Source organism: Phacochoerus africanus, chromosome 11 (genome assembly GCF_016906955.1).
Source record: "Phacochoerus africanus isolate WHEZ1 chromosome 11, ROS_Pafr_v1, whole genome shotgun sequence".
NCBI lineage: Eukaryota > Metazoa > Chordata > Mammalia > Artiodactyla > Suidae > Phacochoerus > Phacochoerus africanus.
Window position 1 is genome coordinate 121,868,543 of NC_062554.1, and position 18,582 is coordinate 121,887,124.

Genomic DNA, 18,582 nt, shown 5'->3' on the forward strand with positions numbered 1-18,582 from the left:
ACATGTCATGCTGTTAAGAGTCAACTGTGCTTTATTGTGAAGAAGTTGAGATTTCCTCAACCTGACCCCCAGGGAGTCTGTTCAGTGGGAAAGAAGATGGAGAGAGGGCCCAGAGCCCTGAGGACCAGCCTGTGTGAAGGTGCCAGAGCCACGGGTCCCAGCTAAGCAGGGAGCAGCGCAGCACCTGGTACTGAAGGAAGCAGCGACACGGACTCTGCCTGTGTGAGTGCTTGGAGAACTCTGGCCCCTGCTATGCCTTGGAAACCAGTAACTCGAAGACATTTCTCTCCTGCCTAAAATAAAATTCCCAGCCATACTTGGAAAGGCTATGTATAAATACACATTTATGTTAGTTCAACTAAGCTATCTAGAGAAGAAAAATTCAAACAGGAGTAAGAGAAGATACGTGTCACTACTCACTGTCGCAACTACCCCAGGTGCAGGCACTCAGCTTCTGTAAGCTGAAGCAGAAATGAAAAGGAAAACTCCAAAACTTAGCCAGCTTGTAGCCGTTTACTAGCTGCATCTAAGAGTTAGTGCCAGACAGGATGGGTGAGCTAATGGTTTTTCCTAGTTGCATTGTTAAGAGCAAGGGAGATAGATAAGAAGGAAAACAAAAACAAAAACAAAACAAAGACTTGAAAACTGAAATGCAGGGAAAGGAAAGAGGAAAATTAAGTTGGGTGATATTTGGAAAGTTCTCTCCCTCTCTTCAAGCTTTTATAATTGTTTTCAAAATTAAGTGAGTCCAGAAACACCCTTAGGTATACAGGATTTACCTCATAAACTCCCGATTCTCAGTTAAAAGTGACAAACTAATTTTTTTTTTTTTTTTTTGCTTTTTAGGGCCGCACCAGTGGCATATGGAAGTTCCCAGGCTACAGGTTGAATCGGAGCTATAGCTGCCGACCTACACCACAGCCACATGGGATCTGAGCCGCATCGTCAGCCTACAGCACACTTCACGGAAATGCTGGATCCTTAACTCACTGAGTGAGGCCAGGGATCGAACCTACGTCCTCATGGATATTAGTCAGATTTGTTTCCGCTGAGCTACAACAGGAATTCCAATAGCTCTTATTTTTTATGTGTCGATGCCTGGGTTTTAGTTTTTGAAATGTATTAGTTTTCATAATTTATTTGTAATAAGTTATAATTATTATATATAATTATCTAATAAAAACTGGACCTCACATCAAAAAAAGATGCGTAAAATAGATTTCATTTAACACGCATTAAATTAACACACATTTAAGGTTCCTCAAATGCTTTACATAAAATTTCAGTCCTTCAATGTCTACTGAGTTCTATGCATAGGCAATGTAATAGCTGCTAGAAATAAAAAAAAGAAAGAAAAAAGGCCTTGACACAATCCCTCTTTGCTCACAAAGGAGCTTGGGGTCCAGCAGAGAAAAATCAAGAAACTAAGCAATTACAGCTCTTAACAGAGTGCCTGGCACACAGAATGTGCTCAACAGGTGCAGAATAAATGGCTGTGTGGTAAGGGCTGTAAGGTTCACAGAGGGTGCAAAGAGCCCAGAGGGGACAACCAGAGGGTGTGAGGGAGAGGAGGGGAGGCTCCCTGACAGCAGCACTAGGGGCTCAGCATACAAGGTCCCCTGCTTGAATGCATGAAATACAGATGTCAGAATTTTTAAATTCTACGTAACTGTGAATTTTCTTCGATTGATACTGTACATTCTGATGTTTACTCACCTGTCTATTTTTCCTTTCAGCTAAAGCCTGTATCGATGAAGTTGACATCTGATCCTTCATGTCCTAATGAAATAGGAGATAAGAAAACAAATAACATCCTTAAACAAAACCATAATTAACATGTCTCAAAAATTAACAGTCTCAAAAATAAACAGAGGAGTTTCTATTGTGGCACAATAGGTTAAGAATCTGTATGCAGCAGCCTGGGTTGCTGCAGAGATGCGGGTTCCATTCCTGACCCAGTATACTGGATTAAAGAATCCAGCATTGCCACAGCTGCACTGTAGGTCACGGCTATGACTTGCTTTCAATTCCAGGAATTTCCATATGCCACAGGTGTGGCCATAAAGTAAAAATAATAACTAAGAAAATAAAAAGAAGGACATATCCTTAAAAAAGAAGTAACCTGGATACTAAATTTAAATATAAGGAAAGTGAAAGCCCCCCGCCACCCGCCTTTACCTACCATAGGCTGGAAACACTGCTAAACACATAGACACATTTATTAGTGACTTTGCAATGACCCTGTGAAGCTGGTTTTATCTTCATTTTACAGTTGAGGAGACTAAGTAAGATCTAGAAAGACCAAGAGGCTTTCTCAAGGTCACCTAGCCAATAAACGTCAACCCTTGGGGACACAAACAGAAGCTTGGGTTCAAGGGCTAGCATTTTCAAGCATAATACATGTAAAAATCCACATACTTCAGAAGTTCCTGTTGTGGCTGAGCAGTAATGAACCTGACTAGTATCCATGAGGAAGCAGGTTCGATCCCTGGCCTTGCTCAGTGGGTTAAAGGATCTGGTGTTGCCATGAGCTGTGGTGTAGGCCGCAGACTCAGTTCATATCTGGCATTGCTATGGCTGGGGCGTAGGCTGGTGGCTACAGCTCCAATTTGACCCCTAGCTTGGGAACCTCCATATGCCACAGGGCACCGTAAAAAGAAAACACACACACACTTTAGAATATATTTACCATTAAACACCAAAGAACACTATCAAATGGTGATAAACAGTTAACTTATTCCTGAGTTGGAGTCACATAGACTATTTCTTTCTGTGTGTGTGTGTCTTTTTGCCATTTCTTGGGCCGCTCTCGCGGCATATGGCGGGTTCCCAGGCTAGGGGTCTAATTGGAGCTGTAGCCGCTGGCCTACACCAGAGCCATAGCAACACAGGATCTGAGCCGAGTCTGCGACCTACACCACAGCTCACGGCCACGCCGGATCCTTAATCCACTGAGCAAGGCCAGGGATCAAACCCGCAACCTCATGGTTCCTAGTTGGATTCGTTAACCACTGCGCCACGACGGGAACTCCTAGACTATTTCTAACACCAGAATTTCCAGAATGGTATCAAAAATAATTTTGTGTGGAAGGAAAAATGAATGGACCCATTACTACAAAACACTATTAAATGTGAGCCATCGGCATCATATTTAATTATAACCCAATATAACTTAAAACGATTTCAGCTGAGTATAATTATAATACAATTTTTCTTTTTAAAAAAGGCCGCCAAAATACTTTGTAATTTTCTGTTGGCAAGCAGGTTATTTTAGAGACGCAAATGTTGAGGTATTAAGCTTTTAGAAACCTCTTCCAAGACCCATGACAAGTAAATGGTAGAAGACATAGTGTCACAGCTTCCCTAATTCCTACTGTGCTAAGTCTGAGTGATAACCACCTTGCTTCAACCTTCAAACTGCCCGTTCCTCCACTTGGCAAATACCGATACCCAGTGTGTGCCGGTGATGATACAGACCAGGCCCCTGCCTGACACAACTCACGCCATGGTGGAGAGGAGGCAAACAGCAATCACACATAGTCTTCAACAAGGCGATTATCATGTTGGGAAGGAAGGGAGAAAAGGGCTGAAATCCAGTGGGTGTATGCCACTTCAGAAGGATGGGGTAACACCTGATTAAGGCCTGAGGGCAGAGAAGGTGCTCACCACAGAAACAGCAGGGGCAGAGAATTCCAGCAGGGGGAAGAGCAAGCACGACAGCCTGGAGGCAGGAAAGAAAGGCTCAGTGAATTAGCTTTTGAGAAGGAAGGTCCGTGAGGCTGAAGGAGCCACTGTGCGCTGGGTGCTGGAGGAAGGATATAAGACAAGGCTGGTAAATCATGCAGGACCTTCAGGCTGCTTAGATTTTACTGAGGGAGTGGTTGGCAAACTTTTTCTGGAAAGAAGTAGATATTAAATATTCAGCCTCCGTCATTTATTGTGTGTGTTTTTTCTTTTCTTTTTTTTTTTTTTTTGTCTTTTGAGGGCCGCACCTGCAGCATATGGAGGTTCCCAGGCTAGGGGTCTAATCGGAGCTGTAGCCACCAGCCTATGCCAGAGCCACAGCAATGCCAGATCTGAGTGGTGCCTGCGACTTACACCACAGCTCACGGCAATGCCGGATCCTTAATCCACTGAGAGAGGCCAGGGATCAAACCTGCAACCTCATGGTTCCTAGTCGGATTAACCACTGAGCCGTGATGGGAAATCCTGTCTTTTCTTTTAAACCACCCTTTAAAAACTGTAAAACCATTCTTAGATCTTATGGGCCACAGATGGCAGGCCCCTGTTCCAAGGCACTTTAGCTATTCTGTGGGGAAAATGTTGCCAATTACGCAGAGCAGAATTAAGGAGATCATTTCACTGGCACACATCTAAAAGTACCAGTGCTGCCCAGGATGGGAAAGGGTACATCTAGGAAGGAGTGCCCTGATGTTGGGGGCCTTCAACAGAGGGTACAAGAACCCTTGGAAGTGACACTGGGCAGGTAGGTAGGGCATCTGCAGGTGCTCTACCTGGAGTGCAGCTGCCCATAAACTCTGGGATTCTTTATTTCATCTGTTCACAAACTTCAAAAGACAAATGAGTCTAAGAATGCCACCCAGAGAAACTGAAAGAAATATACTTAGTAAAGAAAGTATTCAGGAGTTCCCGTCGTGGCACAGTGGTTAACGAATCCGACTAGGAACCATGAGGTTGCGGGTTCGGTCCCTGCCCTTGCTCAGTGGGTTAACGATCCGGCGTTGCCGTGAGCTGTGGTGTAGGTTGCAGACGCGGCTCAGATCCCGAGTTGCTGTGGCTCTGGCGTAGGCCGGTGGCTCCAGCTCCGATTCAACCCCTAGCCTGGGAACCTCCATATGCCGCGGGAGCGGCCCAAGAAAGAGCAACAACAACAACAAAAGAAAAAAAAAAAAAGAAAGTATTCACCAAAAATATCGAGATACTGGTATATTTAAAACAAGGGACACTTAAGTGATATAAGCCATGTTTCTTAAATGGTTGGGATCTACCTGAGGTGTTAAAAATGCAGATCCCTGGGCCCCACCCAGACCTACACAGTCAGACTCTAAAGGCACAGTTTAACGAGTCCCCCAGGTGAGAAGCTTTTGAGAACCTCTGATCTACAGAAATTCTAAGTCTTCAATGAAACCATTATGCAGGATTCCTCAAATTAGATTTTAAGATGACATTCTGATATTCAAATAGTATGAAGAGTACAATCCCATTTATTTAATACATATTAATAACTATACAAAGCAAATAGCTGAACAGTTCACTGGTGGGATAATATATGCCTCTTAAAAAATCCATTTAACATTTTATAATAGCCTTTTTAAAAATAATGACCATTACTTGATAATGAAAATTCAGCACACATGTATGGAAAAAGCAACTCTGTTAAGTTCCAACTGAACTTTGAACATCATCAATAGACTATGTTATTGCTGTTAGAAGGTAGGACGGTAAAGGGGGAAGCAGTGACTGTAAAGGTGCTTCTAGGTGCTGCTTCCACAAACCGTGATCAGGTTATAAACTCCTCAAGCTGTAGACTCTGGGTGCATGCAATTTTCTTTTTTTCTTTTTTTGTCTTTTTGCCTTTTCTAGGGCCGCCTCCGTGGCATATAGAGGTTCCCAGGCTAGGGGTTTAATTGGAGCTACAGCCGCCAACCTTTGCCAGAGCCATAGCAACTTGGGATCCGAGGCTCATCTGCAACCTACACCACAGCTCACGGCAACACTGGATCCCCAACCCACTGAGTGAGGCCAGGGATAGAACCCACAACCTCATGGTTCGTAGTCAGATTTGTTAACCACTGAGCCACAATGGGAACTCCCATGCAATTTTCTGTACTGTTATAATAGAAATGTTTTTTAAAAAAACTACTGCTCCTGAACAATGGCTGGAAAGTACACTGGACCACTTCCTTGAAAATAAACTTGACATTTTGTATTAAGAACCTTGATATTTGTAACAGATATCCATTGCCTTGACCCAGTAATTCTACCAATAGAATTTAAAGAAGTAATATAAAATACATACTGAAACATTCATGCAAAGATGTAGTGTTATTTTAATATGAAAGAAAAGTAGAAATAAGCATCATATCCAGATAATAGTAACTTACAGTAAACCCATACAATGTAATATTATGTATTAGACATTACACTTACAAAGAGTTAAGTGAACAGATAATTCACAGAAAAACACAATTAATTAAACATGAAAAGATGCACTAACCTATTAATGATCAAAGAAGTGCAAGCCATGAGATATTTTTCCCAGTTAGACTGGAAAAGATGAAAAAGACTGACACTATGTAGTGTTCATAAAGGTATTAACAAATATAGACTCTTACGCTCTGTCATCAGAAATATAACTGATAAGGTCTTTCTGTGGGATACTTTGAAAACATTAACTAATGTTTAAAATGCCCATTTTCAGAGTTCCCGTCGTGGCGAAGTGGTTAACGAATCCGACTAGGAACCTGAGGTTGCGGGTTTGATCCCTGCCCTTGCTTGGTGGGTTAACGATCCGGCGTTGCCGTGAGCTGTGGTGTAGGTTGCAGACGCGGCTCAGATTCCGCGTTGCTGTGGCTCTGGCGTAGGCTGGTAGCTATAGCTCTGATTAGACCCCTAGCCTGGGAACCTCCATATGCTGCAGGAGCGGCCCAAGAAATGGCAAAAAGACAAATAAAATAAAATAAAATAAAATGCCCATTTTCAAGAGTTCCCATTGTGGTTCAGTGGTAACAAACCCGACTAGTATCCATGAGGACATGCATTCAATCCCTGGCCCCGCCGAGTAGGTTAAGGATCCAGCATTGCCATGAGGTGTGGTGTAGGCTGCAGAGGCGGCTCAGATCTGGCGCTGCTGTGGCATAGGCTGGCAGCTGCAGACTGATTCGACCCCTAGCCCGAGAACTTGCATATGCCTCTGGTATGGCCCTGAAAAGAAAAATAAACAAATACAATGTCCATTTTCACTGCACTTTTTAGTAAATATCTAGGATATGCTCACAAAAAAGGTTCCTGAATTATGGTTTACAATTGCCAAAAATTAACAACCATCTAAATATCTATCAAAAGGGTCAATGATCATGGCAGTGGCTCTGGTCACTGCTCTAGAGTGGATTCTATCCCTGGCCTGGAACGCCCATATGCTGTGTGCATGGCCAAAAAAATAAAAAAAGAATAAAACTACTCTGTCCTAATACAGTAGCTATTAGCCAACTACAGTTATATATTGAGCACTTGAAATGGAGTCAATGCAACTGAGGAATTAAATTTTATTTAATTTTAATTAATTTGGATTTAAATTCAGTTATTGGAAAACTTACATATGTCTAGAAAATACTGGGTATGCAAATCAACATTTTCAACTGTAAGTTTTAAAATCCTAAATACAGATCAAGTATCTCCAATGCAAAGTTCACTTCTGAACTAAGGTGTGCTTATTAAGTCTAAAATATATGCTGGTTTTAGCTTAAAAAATGGTTAAAATTTTTTAAAATCTCAATATTTTTATATTGATTACATGTTTGAATGATAATGTTCTAGATATAAACAAAAATTTAAATAAAATATAAGTTCACCTGTTTCTTTTTATTTTTAATATAACTATTAGAAAATTAAAGATAGCTTGCATTTTCATATTTCTGCTAGATAGCACTGCTCTAGATGTATCTTTATTGATAGAAGACTATGTCCACAATATTTTTTCATAGAAAAAATTATAAACTAATGAGTCATTTCCTTTTTTTTTCTTTTTAGGGTCATAACTGCAGCATATGGAAGTTCCCAGGTTAGGGGTAGAATCAGAGCTGCAGCTGCTGGCCTACACCACAGCTCATGGCAAGGCTGGATCCTTAACCCACTGAGCTGGGCCAGGGATTAAACCCACATCCTCATGGATACTAGTTGGGTTTCTTACTGCTGACCAACTACAGGAACTCCTGTCATTTCTTTTAAGAATGTACTTCAATGTCCATAAAATGGCTAGGAAAAAAATATATTATAAAACTGTTAACAGTAATTATTTCTAGGAGTGGAACTACAGAGTGGAAAGGCATTTTCACTTTTTATTCGTCAAAATTATTTGAACTTTAAAAATATTAAGTGGAGTTCTCGTCGTGGCTTAGCAGTATTGAACCCAGCTAGTATTCATGTCGATACAGGTTCGATTCCTGGCCTTGCTCAGTGGGTTAAGAATCCCCAACGTTGCCGAGAGCTGTGGTGTAGGTTGCAGACGTAGCTCAGATCCTGCATTGCTGCGGCTGTGGTGTAGGCTGGCAGCTACAGCTCCAAGTCAACCCCTAGCCTGGGAACTTCCATGTGTCACAGGTGCGACCCTAAAAAGCAAAAATGTATTAATAAAAGTTCCAGTTTTTAAATTTTCTGTTTAATAAAATATGTGTGTGTGCACGTACGGGCGGGAGGGCGTTAGCTTTGATGGTCAGTGAACACAACAGCTGTGTGGAGTGCATCCTGTGTGTAGCCATGGCCGAAGGTAATGAACTATGGCTACTTTCACCATGGCATTTTTTTCTATGTAAGTTTTAGCTGCCAGATACCATACCAGAGATTACCTTATTAGGCTTTGGAATTTTAAACTATGTCACTCAACAGTTTTGAGCATTTTGTAACAACCTGTCACACCAAAAACATAATTACTCCTCTTCTTTCTAATACATGAAGCTTAGAACAAGCAATCAAGAAGCAATTAGTACCGATAAACATGGTTCACCTGCCGAAAGAACAACACATTTCCTGCTTTCTCGTGCTCCCGCTTCCATTGTATACCATCTTCCAAGCCAAGCGAAGAGGACACTGTAAATCCCAGTGCTTCCCAGAGGTCTCACATCCTAATGTCATCTGTGCCCACACAGGATGCCTCACCCTTTTTGATTAACCAAAGCCATTTCTATCTTGACTTATAATTGACTATAAACAATTCTTAGGTTTAAAAAAGGTTGGATTTTAGGGGGAGGGTGATATGGTTCTGATTGACTTTGAAAGCTGAAACAAAGCTGGAGAATGTTAGGGAGGATAATTTAATTAAGAAAAAAAGACTTGCCATGAGGAAAATTTATTAAAGTCTCAGCTGAGCCTAGAACTCAGGTCTCCTCACCTCTCATTCAATGTCTGTCATTCACTGCAAAACCTTTCACTACTAAATCAACCCAAAGTCTCTTCTGCAATAGATTTCCATAACACAAACATTTCATATGCAAAATAGCTGATGTATAGGCAACTCCACAAATGTAAAAATGATTACCTCAAAAATACCAAGGCCATATGCACAAAAACAAGAATATTTTGCTTTAGTGAAAACTTCCGGAGTTCCCGTCGTGGCGCAGTGGTTGACGAATCCGACTAGGAACCATGAGGTTGCAGGTTCGGTCCCTGCCCTTGCTCAGTGGGTTAACGATCCGGCGTTGCTGTGAGCTGTGGTGTAGGTTGCAGACGCGGCTCGGATCCCTCGTTGCTGTGGGTCTGGCGTAGGCCAGTGGCTACAGCTCCAATTCGACCCCTAGCCTGGGAACCTCCATATGCCGCGGGAGCGGCCCAAGAAATAGCAACAACAACAACAACAAAAAAAAGACAAAAGACAGACAAAAAAAAAAAAACTTCCAGTAAACCTTAATAACACATATACACAAAACTCTTTAAACAAAAATGACTTATTAAAAAAGCAAAAACGGGGAGTTCCCATCGTGGCTCAGTGGTTAACGAATCTGACTAGGAACGATGAGGTTGCAGGTTCGATCGCTGGCCTTGCTCAGTGGGTTAAGGATCCAGCTTTGCCGTGAGCTGTGGTGTTGGTCGCAGATGCGGCTCGGATCCCATGTTGCTGTGGCTCTGGTGTAGGCCGGTGGCTACAGCTCTGATGGGACCCCTAGCCTGGGAACCTCCATATGCCATGGGAGCGGCCCTAGAAAAGGCAAAAAGACAAAAAATAAATAAATAATTAAAAAAGCAAAGATGGTGAACACTGAAACACAGTAGAAAGATTTAGTTCTTTGCCAAGAGAACAATAAAAAATGTATAATCTATCACTGACTGCCTTGCCTAAGAGGGAAAAAGCACAACTGGCATCAACTGTGGGTCAAAATGTATTTCTTTAAGCAACTAAACAAAACCCCACTGATAAGCCCCGATAATGGTTACAGAGGAGCTTACATAAACTTGTGATGTACAAATTCCTAATATGAGCTTGGCCTTATGTTTCATTTTCCAAATCTAACTTTCTGATCCCATGCTATCAGTGTCTTCTATGTGGAACCCAGAGACTTCTGGATATTAACACTACGTGCTTTTTTTTTTTGGAAGGAAAAAAAAATCAAGTTGGCATCAATGACTACTTCCTTCTCTTCCTCAAAACCTCAATTAGAATATATTAAAATCAGGAGAGCAAAAACTCAGGTACTATTAACCCGCCATGAACAAACAGTAACAGCTTCCAAAAAAGGGGTCATAAAAGTAGGATGGTTAGAAAATCTAAAACATTCAGTTGGATCACATGGTTAAGTATAGTTTAAGTTTCAAGTCTAAAAGGACGGCAACACTGTCAAGTATGTGCTTGATTTAGAATACTTCCTCCAAAGAACGTAATTTTAAAAGATTTTTAAATATTAGAAAATGAACTTTGGGTGATAATTCCAATTATACAACTCAATTTTTACTATACTGACTTCTGAATTTCAATTTGCAGAATTTACAAGTACTATCTTGCAGAAAGAACAAATGTAATGATTAAAGTCAAGAATATACACTTCACTGCAAGGCATCATTTAAATGCCAACATCTAGGGAAGTGTCCTTCAGAAAAAGAAACGATCATAAAAAAATTTATGAGTTCCTGTCATGGCTCAGTGGTAACAAACCTGACTAGTATCCATGAGGATGCAAGTTCAATCCCTGGCCTCACTCAGTGGGTTAAGGATCCTGCATTGCCGTGAGCTGTGATATAGGTCACAGACATGGCTCAGATCTGGCATTGCTGTGGTATAGGCTGGCAGCTATAGCTCCAATTGGACCCCTAGCCTGGGAACTTCCATATGCTGAGGGTGTGGCCCCTAAAAAAAAAAAAAAAAAAGGACAAAATAAAAATTTAAAAAGCACGCAATACATTTATAAAATAAGTAACTGGGAAGTTATTTACCTTACCAAAATATATGCCACCTAATGAAAGAGCCTCCTTATTAGAACAGCCTCTGACTTGGCTAGAGATTAGGAGTGTCTAATCCACATGTTCACTGTATAGATGGGGCACCTAGGTCTAAAAAGGCTAGTGCCCTATTAAAACATGGGTTTATTTCTAAACAATTTAGATGTATGTATAGAGAAAGGCAGCTATTGAGTAAAGGAAGGAACAAGAATCTTTGAGGTTCAGTGATAACCTACCGTTTGAAATATTTTCAAAAGGAAATCACATGACATGGAGTCTCTGGCAAACACAAACCAAGGTTCCTGCCTAAGATGACTCTTAAAAAGCCATATGTTAGCACTGGTATGATCCCAAGTCTTTTTATTCAAGGAAGCTGCTTTCTAGTACATATGTTAAAGACAGCTGGTTCTCTTACATCTAGTTATGCTAATCAACTGGCTTAGCCATATAGTTTCAAAATACAAACATATCTTAACGATAAAAAAATTTCACTTAAACACTATTTTTCTCTTAGGTTTTTCTAACAATAGATTATTATTCAAATAATTTGAGACTAAAGATGTGTTCACTTGGATTGATAGATATTGATTGATAATTGCTGCTCTGGATAACTCCCGAAAGGCTGACAAGCAGTTGTATATGGAAATGTCAGTAACTGGGTTGCAAGAGTTCCAGAAGCAATTCAGATGGTGGAAGAGGCCGCCATCCAAACCCAGCAAGAGCACTCTTCACAATACAAAGTGATCACCAATCAATCAAGAAACCAAATGGTTTCTACAATAGCAGTTCCTCCTTTTGTCCAGAAAAAAAAGGTATATTAAATAAAGAAGAGAGAAGATTTAGTTTGGAGGAAGGAGAGGTATGGACAGGAAGGACACTGCTAAACAGTAACCTTCTCAAAGTCAGCAGTCTACTCTCTCATTTTTGCAATGAGAAATAAGACTGACATTACTAAAAATGGATTTCTTTTCCATCAGCTATGTGGAAAACTAGCATTTAATTCATCTTAAAAAGTGGTTTCAGAGTTGACTTATTAGTTTCAATTAAAGGAAATAGTTCTGAGAAGTCTGGCTATTTCTTGCACAAATAACACAGTAAGATCACATTCCTTACCCTGACGACTTGCCGAGTACTTGTGATGAAGGCTTTTCTGATACTCAATTCTGTTGCATCAAGGTTGAATTTTCTAGGATTTGCTTCGACTATGCGTGGGTCCAAAAGTCAAGGTAAAGCAATCTCATCTTCAGAAGTCTAACAACCAGCATCATGTTAAACCAAAGAATCTCGCATAGGCAAGCAATTGAATCTGGCCCAGCCTTTCTGAACACATAGTCAACACGACCTTAGTCACTCTCAAACTTTCGCTGCCCACGGCCAGATGAGGATCCTTGTGCCCCAAGGGCAGAGATGACCTGCCTGGTCCACTACAAACCCCTGAGTGTCTGACTACAGCTGAGCTGGGCTCTTCCAGATGCCTGAGGGCACTGTGACGACTCCAGATCACCTTTCCCATGACAGCTTTTGCAAGACATTTTCATATGCCATTCCAGGCCATTCCACTTGTGTCAAGAAGCCAACTCTACTTAATCTAGAGATCGAGGCTTCTTCCTTGAAGCTTCCCTGCTCTCCTCACCCCTAGCCTGGTTCTTCCACTCCATGTCACTCACAGGGCTCTCTGTACTTTTCTCTCAGAATGCGCACATATACACTTGTGCTATTATTTGATCAGTGTCTGTTCTCTCACCTTTCAAGCCCCTCTCCACCCCTATCATAAATTCCACGATGGCTGGTACAGTTTTGCTTCCAAATCCAATCTCAGTAACTAACAACATGTCCAGTAAATAGCACACTATTTGCTGAATGATGAATATTTATTAAAACTTTTGTCCTCTTCATCTCACAATTTCTCTATTTCCCCTAATCTTTTTCTCTTCCCTCCTTTATTGAGGAAAGACATTATCTCCCTGTAATTGTGCTTTTGATTCCACTCCTTCACATATTTTGCTCCACTAATTTAGAGAACACATTTATCTTAATTTAAAATTTGGGAGTTCCTGTCATGGCTCAGTGGTTGATGAATCCAACTGGGAACCATGAGGTTGCAGGTTCGATCCCTGACCTTGCTCAGTGGGTTGGGGATCCGGCATTGCCGTGAGCTGTGCTTTAGGTTGCAGACACTGTTCGGATCCTGCATTGCTGTGGCTCTGGCGTAGGCCGGTGGCTACAGCTCTGATTCGACCCCTAGCCAGGGAACCTCCATATGCTGCGGGAGCGGCCCAAGAAATGACAAAAAGACAAAAAATAAATAAATAAATAAATAAATAAATAAAATTTAAAATTTGCCCTGGGGTCATTACGATTAACAGAAATTACACACTCCACACATCAACTGCACATGAACCTGTGTGCTGACTATACAATGGTCCTGACAAAAGCTGGTTTCTTTGATGTTTTATCACACTTAGAAAAATCAAAATAGAACTCAGAACCCATGCAACTGACATATCTTTGATATAAAGTTCTGATTTAATGGGATTTTTCCAGTTTAAAAAAGGCCATATAATTCAGCTTTTACAGTTCTCTGGTTCAAAAGTTAGATCTGTGGACTTATCTGGCATAACAGCATGACTTAGCATAACAGATCTGCTGTAGTAAATGCACTTTCAGGGTCTAAGATGGCTCTCTAATGCACACTGACATTGAACAGGAAAAAGTCGAGAGAGGGATTTTCTTTTGATCTCTCATTACCAATGTATAACACAGGTCTGTACATACCATGCATAATGATACAGCTAACACTTTTACAGAAGCTCACTGTGTATCAGACACCATTCTAAGCTCATTACCTGCTAAATTTTCAACAACCCTATGAGCTAGGTAAACCTGTTATCCCAATGTTCTACTGAAGAGGAAACTGAAGAGCAATGAACCCAAAGCCAAAGTTAGTAACTGTTGGACTCAGGATGTGAACACACAGTCTGACCCCATGGTCCAAGCTCAAAACCACTGCACTATGCCTTCTCCATGTTGCAGGCTTTGTCATGCACTGGAGCAGAATTTGGCAACTCTACCTTAGCTTACTACACAACAATTTTAAGTGTGTCATGGTACAAATAAGAGCAATGTCAATCGGTGATAAAAGGAAATATCTAATCTATGTACTTAAGACACCTGGGTGAAAGCTTGTCCACCTGCCTGTTTGCCTCCCATGGCAGACACCACAGAAAAGGATATTGATGGTTTCGTCAAGGTCCTCTAGATCCCACTCTATGCTCCGGAGGTTGTTTCTTAGCTCATTGGTGGTCCAGTCGATTTCTTCCCTTGTGGCTGTGGTTGGGTCCTGGAGGAGCTCTGTCCATCTCTGAAACAATCCCTGTGCAGTGTTGACTGCTTTCTGTACCTCTCTGTAACCAGGTGAAGGGAAAGGAGAGAAATCGGACAACACGTTCCATGAACAAGTTATTGCAAGACTTAAGTTAACCTTTACTATCAGACACTATCCTCAGCAACCACCTCCCATTCCCCATAGTGTTTCTCAGTCATTAGAGAAGATTCTTCATGGACAAATAGCAAAGTTCAAAACTTTAAAATAACCTGAGTATTATGTTCTCTGCTGATTTTAAAGTAAAACAGTCACTATTTAAGCAGCTATAATATCAAATTTTTTTACCAAGCACAAAAACTTAATTTTTCTAAAAGACTATATTTAAAAGTAATTTAAGAAGCAATAATACACACTAACTAAATGGCCAACTGGTGTGAAGTAAGTCATATTCAGATGAAAAGATCCTAAAAGAACTTTCCTTTTCTTGGGGAGGCTGGTGCAGAAAGAGGCTACAAAGGGTAGAGGAAGGCTTACTCTTACACAGCTAGTCTTTTAGAAGGTAAGTATCTTAATCTGAGACATTCTAAAATCCAAAATCTCATTAGAAGATTTCCAAACATTATTAGCTTTAAATATATCTACTTTCCTGGATTAAGCAACTCTGTACAGCTGATTAGTGTGTTTCATGTTTAGAGAGAGAGAGACAGACTAGGTGCTATGGCCTATTTTGCTTTTAGGTTAGATACAGTCACAAGATCTTAAATCACCAGCCCCTTCTGCCTGTTGAGCTGACATCCACCACTGAAACATAATAATCTAACATTACTACATACAAAAGTCAAAAAGGAGTCATTTTATAATCATGGTCTCTTGTGCACAAAGATTATAACCTTCACGCTCCCAAACCAAGAGATGTTTGGATCCTTGTATGGTTTCTTTTTTTCTTTTTTTTTTTTTTGTGTGTGTGTGTGTTTTTGTCTTTTTGCCTTTTCTAGGGCCGCTTCCTGCAGCATATGGAGGTTCTCAGGCTAGGGGTCTAATCAGAGCTGCAGCCGCTGGCCCGCGCCACAGCCACAGCAATGCGGGATCTGAGCCGAGTCTGCAACCTACACCACAGCTCATGGCAACACGGGATCCTTAACCCACTGAGCAAGGCCAGGGACCAAACCCGCAACCTCGTGGTTCCTAGTCGGATTTGCACCATGACGGGAACTCCTGGATCCTTCTATGATTTCTTAACCAGTTCTTCTGGGTGTTCAATCAGTGTGTTTGTTGTCTATGGCTTTAAAACAGAAATTGCATGCATCCTATTCCCTCTGATACTTCAACTACCACAAGAGACAGCATATGGAAGATCCCAGGCTAGGGGTCAAATTGGAGCTGCTGGCCTACACCACAGCCACAGCATCAAAGGATCCGAGCCACACTGCGACCTACACCACAGTTCACGGCAACACCAGATCCTTAACCCACTGAGCAAGGCTAGGAATCAAACCCGTGTCCTCATGGATACTAGTCGGGTTTATTATCGTTAAGCCACAATGGTAACGTCTCAAACAGACATTTAAAAATATTTATCAATTAATGAAACATAATGAAATTACTATATGTTAATGTTTTTGCAAAAAAATTCTAAAGCAAAAAAATTAGAAGAGGAGCACTGTTTCACATTTTTGCATATCTCTTTAATATCTAATTCAACAATAGACAAGTGGATCCTCACGTCTGCTTCTACATTCAGTCTGCTGACACATGTTTTGGTTGACGTATATGATGGAAATGCCGTTATCATGCAGATACACAGTTGGAAAAGGGAGGAGTATTCTAATAGTCTTTTCAGGTAACTGGATATTCTTTTTTGACACTATACCAAATCAACAAGTGGCAGTCTCTTAAAAATTAGCTGCGATGTGGAAGCTGAAACTGTAACAAAGACTCTGAACTCTCATACCTGACAATCCACTGCTCTGCCTTGCACTGTGAATGGATCTTTCACCCATGTATGATTTTACAGCATCACGTACTAGTCATTGTGAAGTACTGGTTTACTGAGTATCAAAGATCTTCGAATGCTGACTCATTTATTATACAATAGCCAAAATCATATAATACCATCACCACCAATCTCATCAGAAAACCTTAACTATTGGGAATCTTTAAGATGACAGTAATCGATATAAACTTTCCACAATTCTACTTTTTTTAAAAAAGGGCTCTCATTTCATCATCCACAAAAATACTGTCAGCTGTTTTCCAAGAAGTGACAGGTTCTTGTCATTCATTTCTCAGAAAAACTTTTTTTTTTTTTGTCTTTTCTAGGGCTGCACTCACGGCACATGGAGGTTCCCAGGCCAGGGGTCTAACTGGAGCTGCAGCAGCCGGCCTACACCACAGTCACAGCAATGCCGGATCCTTAACCCACAGATCGAACCCGCAACCTTGTGGTTCCTAGTTGGATTTGTTTCTGCTGCGCCAAGTCAGGAACTCCAAAACTCAACTATTTTTTAGATAACTTTAAGATTTGAGAACATACGTTAGTCTCAGTAACAGTTTGCCGGTCATTCTCTGAAGGAAAAAAAAATGAGATTCTGTGGAGGAAAAAATGAGCTATTTCAGCTCACAGCTCAATCACGAAAGCACTTTCCGAGGTCAGCCATCTTACCTCATGATATAGCAAAATGCTTTAGACACACTATCGTTTTGCCATGTCGAGTTTAAAATGTATACTAAGGCTGGGAGAAAACATTTGTGAGTTACGTGTCTGATGAACGACTTGTATCTTAGAAGATATTTCAAAAACTCTCAAAACTTGAGAAAACAAACCCAATTTAAAAATGGGCAGGGAGTTCTCCTGTGTGCAGTGGGTTAAGGATCTGGAGTTGTCACTGCTATGGCGCAGATTTGATCTCTTGCTGGAGGTTCAAACCCTAGCCCAGAACTTTCAATGCTACGGGTGTGGCCAAAAAAGGAAAAAGGGGGGGGGGGGGGGGGGCAAAAGATCTGAACAGTTAGAGTTCCCGTCATGGCTCAGCAGAACAAATCCAACTAGGAACCATGAGGTTACAGGTTTGATCCCTGGCCTCGCTCAGTGGGTTAAGGATCCGGCATTGCTGTGAGCTGTGGTGTAGGTTGAAGACTCAGCTTGGATCCAGCATTGCTGTGGCTCTGGCACAGGCCGGCAGCAACAGCTCCAATTATACCCCTAGCCTGGGAACCTCCATATGCCACAGGTGTGGCCCTAAAGAGAGACAAAAAGACAAAAAAAAAAAAAGATCTGAACAGTCACTTCACCAAAGGCGAATATAAATGACAGCTAAGAACATGAGAAGATGCTCAATATCATTAGTCATCAGGAAAATGCAAATTAAATCCACAATGAGGTATGACTACAAACTTCACACAACCAACTGACAGTGTCAAGTGCTGACCAGGTGGTGAAGTAACTGGAATTTCGTATATTACTGATGGGAATGTAAAACCGTACACTTTGGAAAACAGGGCAGCTGTTTCTTAAACATACAAAACATATACTTACCGTATGACCCAAGAACCCCACTTTAAGGTGACATAGAAACACACAGGTTCACACAACAATCTACAAATTCTTATAGTGGCTTTAGTCATAATAGCCAAAACCTGAAAACAACCCAAATGTCCTTCAGTCAAAGAATGGACAAACTGCAGTACATCTGCACAATGGAATACCACCCAGCAGTAGAGGAACAAATCACAGATACACGCAGTAATATGGCAAAACCTCAAAAGTGTTAGGTGAAGTGTGAGAAGTTAGACTCAGAGGGCCACACACTGTGTGATTCCATTGCTGTGACATTTTGGAGAAGGCAGAACTACAAGGGCAGAAAACAGATCAGCAGTGGCCAGGTGCTAGGTATGGGGCAAGGGGCTAGAAGGAACAAAGAGAAACTTTTAGGGGTGATGGAACTGTCCTGTAACTTATTGTGGAGGTCAGTAGTACCAATTATATGCATTTGTCAAATTTCACAGAACTATACACTTTTTTTAAAAAAGGGTCAATTTTACTGTAGGTAAATTATAACTTGAAAAAATGAAGGCGTTCCTACCATGGCATG

At 41.2% G+C, this 18,582-nt stretch overlaps 1 protein-coding gene across 1 annotated transcript in view; it reads right to left on the bottom strand.

Annotated features, from left to right (window-relative positions):
- STX6 (syntaxin 6) overlaps positions 1–18,582 on the bottom strand; it is a 47,133-nt gene that overhangs the window by 13,060 nt on the left and 15,491 nt on the right. The window contains exons 2-4 of the mRNA XM_047751902.1: positions 14,401–14,570; positions 12,280–12,374; positions 1,717–1,779 (exon numbers count right to left, since the gene is read on the bottom strand). Coding sequence (XP_047607858.1) covers positions 1,717–1,779; positions 12,280–12,374; positions 14,401–14,570 — 328 coding nt within the window. The remainder of the gene's footprint in view (positions 1–1,716; positions 1,780–12,279; positions 12,375–14,400; positions 14,571–18,582) is intronic.